The 12015-nt window shown below is 38.7% G+C and overlaps 1 protein-coding gene across 1 annotated transcript in view; it reads left to right on the top strand.

Moving 5' to 3' along the window:
- Window positions 1–12015, top strand: part of rasa2 (RAS p21 protein activator 2) — a 146944-nt gene that overhangs the window by 113367 nt on the left and 21562 nt on the right. The window contains 6 exon segments of the mRNA XM_052018237.1: window positions 1795–1943; window positions 3157–3271; window positions 7598–7633; window positions 7636–7677; window positions 10592–10712; window positions 11468–11574. Of these exon segments, the coding sequence (XP_051874197.1) occupies window positions 1795–1943; window positions 3157–3271; window positions 7598–7633; window positions 7636–7677; window positions 10592–10712; window positions 11468–11574 (570 nt within the window).

The following is a 12015-nucleotide window of genomic DNA, read 5'->3' as shown; positions in this document are numbered from 1 at the left end:
GAGCAGGGAAAGAAAGATGGGGTGTCTAGAAGGAGTGAGAAGTTTGAAGGCACAATAGTTTATACTTCTTCAAAACATCTTACCAATTTGAGAGCCAACTATTAAAATATCATCCAACATATGTTGTCGAGTAGCCTAGAAGGGTAAAGAAGTGCAATGAATGAAAATAACTGCCATTGAGTGAGATTTGTCTTTTTTGTTAGTAGAGGAATGGGGAAATGTATATGATACTGAACTGAAAGTTATGCCTGAATGGGTGTACAGAATATGTTTCATTAATGTGTTTGGATATGTGGCCTGTTGTTGCTGAGACACTGTAACCGTACCATGTGAGAAAATACTTCTGTAGCATTTTAAAAACCAAATCACATTTTGAGTGGATATCCCACTAACAAAGAAGTTGTTCCTCCAGGATGCTCTACTAATGAAAACAAGCCATTCACCTTGCCTTTAAAAGTTATTGGTACCGGCCCTGTACTGTGCAGTAGTATGGTAGACATGACAGTTATCCCTTAATGCGTAAAATAGAGGGGGGGTGGGAGGGGGAAGTGCTGCTTTTAGATCCAAACAAAATTGTCAGTTACAGGCAGCTTCTGATTTAAGCAGAGGTATTGACATCATCTGCTGATAGTCTTTTAATGGTTGTAATCACGTACAACAGCTCAGCCTATCATAGTGGACATCATTGCCCTTTTGAGTATAATTCTGGCCACCCGTGTGTGTGCATCTTAAGTTTCTTGCTTAAATGTAACCTTTCTCTATATGAGCACGGTAAGTCTATGTTTTGAAGAGAATGTAAAATCTTTTTTTTTGGTGCCAGAAGTTTTGGTTTATTGCCATATCCCCAGGTTTTATTAACTAGCATTTTCATTCAGCACTAAATAATCTGTTGAAATACACATATTATTGCAAATTAAATGGTAATCTTAAAATGAAAGACAGCATCAGATCCAAATATAACTAAGCTTATTATAGCAACATGCTCTTCTATGTATATAATCATACTGCTTATGGTTATTTATTTATTATTAAATATCAAATTTCTGGTCATTAATACATTTAAGAGTCCAGTTTCAACTAATTGTGAGCTGACACAGGCTGACGAATCGGGCTTGACTACTTGTACTAAAATGTGTTTTTGTTTCCAGTGGCTCTGATTGGTATTGTTATACAAAAACACAAAAGCAATATTTATATGGAGTTTTTAACATGCCCTAGGTTGCCTCACAGAGTGTTATCGATCAAATAAAAATGAATGCTGAGCCACATAAACAATGCCTATGGCTATATTTTATTATTTAAGAGGCAAACTTTGAGAGGCATCTTGAAAAAGAAAATAGTGGTAGAGAGGGAGCAAGGTTTTGGTAGGGATATCCAGAGCTTTAAGCCCTGGCAGTGAAATCAGGGATGTTCAAGTGTCAAGAATTAGAGGAGCGTGGTAACTTGGAGGATTATGGGCTGGAGGAAATTCCAGAAATAGCGATAAATGACACCATGGAGGTATTTGAAAACAAGGATGAGAATTTTAAAAATGAAGCATAGTTTAAACAAAAGCCAGTGTAAGTCAGCAAGCAAAGATCGACAGGTAAACAAGATTTGTGTAATCTAATAGGTAATATTATCTGATCTATTTTATTAATTAAATGATTAGTCTTGCACTCATTAAGGTTTTCTTGAAATGTGTTGGACTGTATGCTAAGTTTTTTCTGTATTTTTGTATTCATAGAATGTGGATAATTTAAGTGATCACTCAGATCAAATCAGTCTGAAGTTAATTTTTCTCTTGTTTTCAAGCCTATATCTGCCTCAGCAGTCCATATCCTGGGTGAAGTATGCAATGCAAAACAAGAAGCCGTGTTACCACTCGTACGCTTGTTGTTACATCATAAGAAGCTAGTTCCTTTCCTTCATGGCTTAGCTGAATTAGATCTCCAGCAAACGCAGTAAGTCTGTCATTTGGGACAGTGGTTGCCCTTACTTCTGTACCTGATCCTGGGAGAAGCAGAGGTTGCTTAATCACTAGTTCTGATATGGAATATTTAAAACAAATCATTATTTGTTTCTGAACGAGTAATAGACCACGTTTCCAACTCCCACAACTGTTGCAATGATTTGGATGTACTTGATGCCAAGTAAAGCTCTTTTTATTCTAAGTTCAATTATATTCTCTTAAGACCTGTTATGCAAGATAACATTTTCCTGTACCACATCAGTTCTTTTAACCTCAATGAATGTTCCCAGTTTGTGCAGTATTTATTTAGTAAACTGTGAATTTAAATAAACATTTTGGATGAAACCAAGCCATAATTCCTACAACTTCCTTTTCTGACATGAACCTATAACAGTACCAGAATACTCTTGAACTTACGAGTCTCTTTTATTTTAAATGAGCTCCTTTCTTTATTAATGAACTCTTAAATTAACTTTCATTTAGCCAAGCTTAGTTGAACTTTAACCAATTATCCAAAGCCTCAAATGTATAAAAAGTTGACTCCTCCTATAAATGTGAATTACATAATGCATGATATATTAATTGGGTATCTAGAAAGTTATCAAAGGGCACAGAGACTGGAGAGAGGAAATATCTGTTCCTTGAAGTGTAGATTGGTGCAGCTGAGGATTGAAATCTCAGCTGAAGTCTCAGAAATTGAAGTAAGACTATTTGAACGGTTCCCTCATACAATGAGATGGACTTGTTTGACTTTGCACCTTATTGCCTATCTGCAATGCACTTCCCTGTAGCTGTGACACTATACTCTGTATTCTATTATTGTTTTTACCCTGCACTACCTCAATGCACTGTGTAATGAATTGATCTGTACGAACATTATGCAAGACAAGTTTTAACTGTACCTCGTTACAAGTGACAATAATAAACCAATACCAAATCTGGGTTGAGTGAAGTTTGAAGCTGTAACCAGTAGTAATCCTGTATATAAAGTAAATGATTTATATTGCAAGAAATCTGAATATCTTTCTCAGTGGTTTTATATTTTAGTTTTAGTTATCTTGCTTTTAAGATGTGTATTTAATGTTTGACCTTAAGTTACCGTTGGATATAATGTACATTGTGTTGCCAATTGGCAATCTTTCAGTTCTAAGCAGCTTTAAGAAAACACACAAGCTTTAAAGTAATCAGATTCTTTGATTTTGTAGGGAAGCCAACACTATCTTCAGGGGAAACTCTCTGGCCACTCGGTGTATCGATGAAACGATGAAACTGGTTGGAAAGCATTATCTGAAAGTGACTCTGAAACCTATTTTAGATGAAGTAAGATGCAAGTTCTATTCTTTTAGTTATACATGTTATTTTCCTTTTTCCATTAATGTACTTCCAAGTTTATATTTGGATCAAATTTTCTACAATTAGCAAATGAAGGAAAATACATTTTGTTGTTTATCATCCTGTGCAATTGCTGAGTAACAAATGTTTAATAAGCTTTTTTCTATTTCTTTATTTCTTTTCCCCATAGAATGACTACTGCACAAAAATAGGCTCTTCAGCCTTTTCAGTGTATACTGGCTCTGTGTAAGAGCAATTTAGATAGTTCCACTTCCCTTTCTTCTCCCCTTGGCTCAGAAAATTCATGAGAAATAGCAGCAAAAAAACATAAACAAAAGCAGAAGTGGGCCTTAAACCCACTTATGCCTACTCTATCATTGAGTAAGATCATTGGCTGATATTTGACCTCTGCAACTTGTCCGTGTTGACTCCATATCCCTTGATTCCCCTTAATATCTAACAATCTATCAAGCTCTGCGTTGAAGAAACTGGGCCTCCACGGCTCCATTGGGTAATGAATTCCAGAGTCGTCGTCATCTTTCTCTCATGACTGTCCCTGGTTCTGGACTCCATAGCCAGAGAGGACATCAAATTCTCATGTGCCTTTGTCAAGCACAACAGGAATGTTATGTTTCAACGAGATCACACTCTTCTAAACACAAGAGGATGTAACCCTGATTTTCTCAGTCTCTCCTCGTGACTAACCTGGCATCCCAGGAATAAATGTGGCGAGACCTTGGGTTTTAGTTCTGTTAATTTTTGCAATACTTTTTTAAAATTTGATGCTAATTTCTTAGAGCTCCTCTTTTATTTTTAGAGTTCTCAAATAATTGCCATGTCACCTTCTGTGAAGATGGCAGAAATCAAACAATTATTTTTATACCGCTTCCTTATTCCCCAGTATAATTTCTTTTATCTCATTCTGTAAGGGACCCACATAAACTTTGGCTAATCTTTTCCTCTTTGACAGTTTTTATTCCTTTTCAGTGTGCATTTGAATTGAATTTGCCTCCACTGCTACCCCTGGCAGTGCATTCCAGATTCTATCCACTCCTCATGTTTCTAAAATAAAAAAACAATTTCTTCATATTCACCCTGGTTCATTTGCCAAATTCCCTTTATATGATGTCCTCTAGTCTTTGACCCTTCTGCCAGTGGAAACATTCTCGCCCTCTCCATGGTTTTAAGTACCTTTACACAATCCCTTCATAACTCCTCTGTTCTGAGAAAAACGCCACAACTTTTACTTCCTCTCTCATCTTCACTGTCTTGTTTTATCTCTCTTATACTCGTATCTTTCGTCATAACTTCCATTTGTGTGCTAAACCACACTGGTTCTACCTACTTCAAACCTTCTGTTACTCTTGATTTGCATCCATTATGGGAATGAGCATAAATATTCTGTAATTGAATTTTGGGAAGACTAAAACCATTGATTTTGGCCCCTGCCAAAAACAACATTTCATAGCCACTAATTCTATGCCACTTCCTGTTCATTTTTTAACACTGGACCATTCAGTTTGCCTCTTTGGTATTCTGCTTGACCCTGAGTTGTGCTTCTAACCCCCTGTGCTCTTCACGGAAACCATCCACTTCCTCCTCCATAACGTTGCTTGACTATGCAGTTGCTTTAGATCACATGTAGCTGAATTTCTAATCCAAACTTTGTTATCTCCAGATCTGATGAATTCCAGTGCTCTCTTGACTGATCTCTCGTATTCCACTCTGTAAAGTTCTCATTTGATATTCCTTTGCTGACTGCCCATTTATACACTTTCGAAAGCTGGATCCCAACCTAGCATTGCCTTGTAATATTCAAACTCCTCCATGATGATGCTTCTCCCTATCTATTACAACTTCCTCCATCCTTATAAAGCTGATACATGTGCATAGCACCAGTTCCATTCACCAGTACATCTTGTTTTTTCACTGCCTTCTACATAGATCCCTGTTCTTATATAAAGCTCTGCTTCTCTTTCTTCCTTTAAACAGTTCTTAGTCTTATTTGATCAGACGTTGGTTTGTGGCTCGATATCAATTTATGCTCGTTATCTCTACTGCAAGGTGCAGCGTTTACTCTACTAAAGATGCTATCTAAATGCATTGACACAAGAAATTCTGCAGATGCTCGAATCTGGAGCATTATAAATATTGTGTATTGAGCTAAATACATTGTCACGTGTACACATGAATTTTATCTCTTCTGTTTTTAATTTTATTTTCTCTCTGGTACTTGAGCACTTTGTCTCATTGCTAGCTCTTAATTAGGTTCTCACACTTTTTGCAAGAAGGTAGGTATGTGTGTCTTTTAAACAATCTTATGCAATAATTATATTTATCAGAATCAAGTTTATCATCATTGACGTATGTCGTGAAATTTATTGTTTTGCGGCAGCGGTACAGTGCAAAGATATAAAATTACTATAAATTACAACATAAATAGTACAAAAAAAAGGAATAATGAGGTAGCGTCATGGGTTCATGGACCATTTCGAAATCTGATGGCGGAGGGGAAGAAGCTGTTCCTAAGTTGCTGAGTATTGGTCTTTAGGCTCCTATACCTCTTCCCCGATGGAAGTAATGAGAAGAGGGCACGTCCCGAATGGTCAGCGTCCTTAGTGATGGATGCTGCTGCCTTGAGACGCTGCCTTCTTGAGGCACCGCCTCTTGAAGCTGTCCTCGATAGTAGGGAGAGTTGTGCCCGTGATGGAGCTGGCTGAGTCTACAACCCTCTGCATCCTCTTGCGATCCTGCACATTGGAGCTTCCACACCAGGCTGTGATGCAATCAGTCAGAATGCTCTCCATTGTACATCTGTAGGAATTTGCAAGAGTCTTTGGTGACATACCAAATCTCTTCAAGCTCCTAACATAGTGGAGCTGATTGCATCAATGTGTTGGGCCCAGGATTTCTATAACAAATATTGCTGCAAAAATGAACGTGTGAATACATCCAGAAATATGTGATCTCATTCCTGGATTTTTTTCTACAGTGAATTGAGTATAAGTGATGGGGGGAAAATGTTGTGCTTTCTTTTGCTTTACAATGCAAAAATGTTCTGAGGCATGACTGTATATTGTGCTCATCTTGTGTTCCCAACCAAGAAATGATCCCTGGGAAGCAGCAACCTCTCCATCCATGGCCACCTGACAGCTGTGTTCCACATTCAACACATGACACATCTTGTGTGATGTTTATCTCAAAACAATTATTTTAATGATAACATGCTCTTCTCGTGTACCTGGAATATCATATGCCTGTCATGTCATGCTGCTGACAGTTGAAGAGGGGGAAAAATATTATCCAATAACGCAGCTTTGAGTAGTCACGAAAGTCCCAATAAAAGGCGGTACATAAATTGGACCTGTACTGAAACAATATCCCGAGAGGATGAGCATCCTTCCTGAGAGGCTCAGAGCAGTAACAATGCAGACAACAAATGCAAGTGGTTCATTCCCCAGTAGTTCCAGTTTTGTTGAGATCACCATTCAGACCCTGCATATAGACTGCTCCAGAAGGTTCAGATAGAACATATCTGAGGCGAGTTGACAACAGGAAATCATAGTTCACTGAAAGTGGCGGCACGGCTGGTTAGAGTAGTGAAGAAGGCATTTGTCACGCTTCCCTTCATAGGCTGAGGCATTGAGTATAAGAGTTGGGATGTCATGTTGCAGCTGTACGAAATGTTGGTTAGATCACACTAGGAGTAGTGTGTACGGTTTTGGTCACCACACTACAGGAAGGATGTGGTACCAATAAAGTAAGTGCAGAAGAGATTCATCAGGATTTTTCCTGGAAAGGAGGGCTTTACTTATAGGGAGAGATTGGATAGACTGGATTTATCCTCACTGGAACATAGGAGGCTGAGGGGTGACCTTACAGAGCTTCATAAAATTATGAGGAGCATAAATGGGATAGATAGTCGGAATGTTTCCCAGGAGAGGGGAATCTAGAACTAGAGGATACAGGTTTAAGGTGAGAGGTGAGAAATTTAGAAAAGATCTGAAGGGTAAGTTTTTCACACAGGGTGGTGGTTATCTAGGACATGCTGCCAGAGGAGGTGGTAGGGGCAGATACAATTACAATGTTTAAGAGGCATTTAGACAAGTACTTGCACAGGAGAGGCATAGAAGGATACAGGCCTGATGCAGATTGGCATCACAGTAAGCAGGATGAGGGTGGGCTGTAAGGGCCTGTTCTGTGCTGTATGAATCTGTTTCTGCAATAAAAAGACCTATATTATTTGAGTTAATGTAACTTTTAAGATATTCATAAAATCCTTACTAAAGATTAATTGGATTTCTATTTGTTTAGATTTGTGACTCCTGCAAAACTTGTGAGATTGATCCTATATAAAGCTCAAGGAAGGTGATAATGTTTGAGGTGAACAAGGTGCGTGCATTCATTTTTCTGATAATTGCTTCAGAATATGTAATTTAATGTTTATGTAAAGCTAAGAATACTACACCATCAAACTAGTTTACCAAACCCTTTCATCAATGTAGTAGCCCCTTGATTAACACACTTTCATTTTCACCATGTCAGCAAAGGGAAGTGTGCAGACCTTGAGTTTTGCATGCAGTACACAAGGATTACTGTCAGTAGACCTGCTAGCAAACTGTCTTGCATCTAAAACCAGCAAGCTAATATAAAATTCCCTTCAACTAAAACCAGAAAGCCAATTTAATTTTTTTTCACATTGGTTCCAGTCACTGTCCTCCTAATTAGGCAGTTAAGTGCTCAATGCAGCAAACACTCAACCCTGGCAACAATCCATATAACTTGTGCATGATCTGTGGAGCTTACCATTTGAGTTGGCTGGAAGTGAGCACTTGCTTTATTCAGCCTAGCACTTTTGACTATTGCTCTGTGTCAGAGATACGTGGCAGGTCTCTGTTCAGATTTCTATATTTTTAAATTCATTTTCATGGATGTGGACATTGCTGGCAAGGCCAGTGTTTATTGCACATCCCTATTTTTTTCTCAAAGATGGAGATGAGCGTTGACATTTTAAACCACTCCTGCTGAAAATACTTCCACAAGGATGTTGGGTTTGAAGTTCCAAGATTTAGAGGCGGTCACAGTGAAGGAACAGCAGTGATATCCAGGTTAGGACACTGGGTGTATTGAAGAAGAACCTGTAGGAGATGGTGTACACGTATCTGCTGCTCATATGCTTTTTGTTATATAAGTCATGGCTCTGAGCAGCCTAATGAGTGACTGCAATGTATTTTTGTACATGGCATACACTAAGCCACTGTGCACCAGTAGTGGAAGGGATTGAATGTTAAACTGGGTGGGGTTTGGGTGCATCCATCCAGGCACATACATGGTATTCCATTGTGCTTCTGTGTTTGCCTTTGATAGACAGTAGTAAGACAGTAGCGTTTGTCAGGAGGTTGTCACAGGATGCCCAGGCATTTAGACCTGCCCTCTTATAGCAACTGTACTAACGTAAGCGTTTTACTAGTCAATGATCTAACCCCATGATTATTGATGAGTTTGAATGCTCTGTGGCAGTACAGTTGCTGAATGTTAAGAATAAGTGGTTAGACACTCTTGTCAAGAGTCTGACACCGTTTGCAGCATAAATGTTACACCCACTTATCAGATCTAGGTTTTACTGCATTTCTTTGCTGAGGACTTGCAAATGGAATTGAACATAGTGCAATCATAAATGAACCTTGTGATGGAAGGAAAGTCATTGGTGAAGCAGTTGTAGTGATTAGGCTTCAGACACCCAGGGACTCCTGCACTGATGTTTTTGGGGTGGGATTTTTGATCTCCAACTACTAAAAAAAATCTTCCTTTGTGCGAGGTAGGAATCCATTTTTTCTTTAATGCCCAGTTTACTTCAGGGCTGCTTGATTCCATGCTCTATCAAATGTTACCTTGATGTCAAGCAGGCACACTTGCCATATCTTTAGAATTCAGAACTTTGATCCACAATTGAGTCAAGGCTGAGATGAGGAATGGATCCCAACAGTCTTGGTGAAACCCACACTAGGCAACAGTAAATATGTGTTACTTGATAATGCTGTTGATGACACCTTCATTCATTTTGCTGGAAGTTAATCAGCTGGTAATTATCGAGTAATCTTAGTGGCTAGACTTAGGGAGATGACTGCAGCTGGAGAGAGCTTGAGAAAACAATTGTGAGCAGGAATAGGCCATCTAACTTCACAAGCCTACTTTGCTATTCATCAAAATAATGGCTGTATTTCTATCTCCCTAGCTTCATTTTCCTGCACTGTCCCCACATCCCTTAATATCCAGGAATCTTTTGTATTTCCTTTGAATGAACTGAATAATTGAGCCTCCATAGTGGAGAATTCCAAAGATTCACCACTGGAGTGAAATGAAATTCCTGCTCATCTCAGAGCTAAATATTCTACCCCCTTATTCTGAGACTGGGATGACTGGTTCTATTCTCCTCAGCCAGGGAAAACATCCTCCTTGCATCCATCCTCTTGAGCCCTGATGGAATTTTCAATGAGATCTCCTCTGGTTCTTCTAAATTCTGGAAAATCCAGGCACAATCTCTCTTTATACAACAAATCCACTGACCCTGGACCCATTCTGGTCAATCTTCATTGCTCTCCCTCTACGGCAAGTATATCCATTTTTGGTGAAAGACACCAGTACTCCAGATGTGGTCTCACCAAGATAGCTTTATTCCTGTACTCAGATCCTTGTAATAAAGGCCAATGTAGAATTTGCCTTCCTCATTGCTTGTTGCACCTGCACTTCAGCTTTCAATGACTTGTGTATGAGGACAGGTAGGCCCGTTTTGGACAATTCATTTTGTTCCATTTTTAAAAAAATATTCTGCTTTTCTGTTTTGTGCATGGAAATGGATGACCTCATGTTTTTCCACATTACTTTCCATCTGCCATGTTCTCACCCACTCACTTAGCTTGGCATTTGATCCCCTCAGCCAAGTTGTTATAAATTGTAAATGCTGGTGTCCAAGCACCATTTCCTGTGGTAACCATCTAGAACTGTCTATTTATTTCCCGTCTTCCAATGTGATAACTAATTCTAATGCATATTATTATAGTCAAATTCCATGTGCCCTAAATGCCAACATATTGCTGCAACTCTATAGGGTGAAGATAGACAAAACATTGAGAATTCAGAGCAGTCATCTTGGAGTATCTCCTGTGATACTACATCAGGTTTTTCACTTGTAAAAAGTGTAGGAAGGGGTAGTGAGAGAAGGAATACTGTCCATAATGTTGCAAATTGTGCTTCCGCTGCAATGGAAATGTTATTCTTTTTCATTGTATGTTTTGAATTTTGCAGGAGAACCTTCGCCATTATGTTGAAAGAGTGTTCAATGTGATTGTGCAATCAAGTATGAGTTGTCCTACTTTAATGTGCGAGGTGTTTAATTCACTACAAAAATTGGCAAGGAATCAATTTCCAGGTGAGAGATGCAAGGCATGATAGATGATAATTAAAACAATTCAGTTTTTGTCTTTCTACAAAAAAAATCAAATGTAAATGAGTATATTAATGAGTCAGAGTCGTACAGTAACAGGTCCTTCGGTCTACTCTGTCTTTGCCAATCATCGAGTAACCATCTATACTAATGGTTGAAAATTAAACCTGAGCTCCAAGATGTTGCATCTTATCACACTGATGGAGCTTTTCAACTAATATTTTAATGAAGCATAATCTTATGATTTAACACTTTGTTCTTATGGGCTGTTGGTAGAGTAGCCTAATTGATGCCCAAGGTCACAATCATGGCACAAGTATACTGTGAAAACAAGTACATCAGTTTCTACTGGGTGAATTTGAGGAGTTGAATGATACACTGTTCTAGGCATGTCACTGTTTAGACTGAGGTCTCATAATTAATTCTGCTTGATCACTGAATATTTCTTCTGGTGTCATTTAGAGTGTAATAGAGACCAATAAATCCATTTGACCGAAAGAGAGAACAGTTAGTGGGGTGGAGGGGGGATCGTGTTAAAAGAGAGATGGGATGTGAAAGGAGAAGATTTGCAGGGCTAGAGCAGGAGGTGAGCAGTGCTAGCGGGATTGGTTTTACATAGAGTTGGTACAGACTTGACAGGTCAAATCTTTCCTTGCTGTAACCATTCTGTGATTCTGAAACATCAGAAAGGACAACTAGTAATAAAACGTTAACCCTCTTTACTGAATCTGCATTTCCAGATGATCTCCATGTGAAGTACTCTGCCGTAAGCAGCTTTGTCTTCCTTCGATTCTTCGCAGTTGCAATTGTTTCACCTCACACTTTCCATCTCCGACCCCATCACCCAGTAAGTTGTACAAAATAACTCTGTTCTGATTTCAAAACTGAGAAATTAGAAGCCCAGGAATGGATGCAAAGTGAAATAAGCTGTCCGATTTGCCTGAGTTTTACCTTGGATATCCGTAAGGATGAGGACAATTTGTAATGAGACCAGCTAATTCATGGAGCAGAATTTGATTGTGACCACTTGAATCAACTCTGGATAAGCAGGAAAGGCCTGGGACATATTCAACATTACCTAGAACTTGAAATATGCTCAATAAAGATGGGCATGAGAAATTGAAGTTACTGGTACATGAGAAATGCTGCTTGATCTGATGAGGGCTCCCTGCATTTTCTGTTTATTTCAGATTTCCAGCATTCGTGGTATTTCATTTTTGATTAAGTTAGGTTCACAATTTGAGGTAACTTCACTTGGTTCTTGTAGGTCATAAAAGACCCTGAAGAG

This window comes from Pristis pectinata, chromosome 6, assembly GCF_009764475.1.
Source record: "Pristis pectinata isolate sPriPec2 chromosome 6, sPriPec2.1.pri, whole genome shotgun sequence".
Lineage (NCBI taxonomy): Eukaryota > Metazoa > Chordata > Chondrichthyes > Rhinopristiformes > Pristidae > Pristis > Pristis pectinata.
The sequence above is the reverse complement of the archived record's forward strand: the minus strand, read 5'-3'. Positions and strand labels throughout refer to the sequence as shown.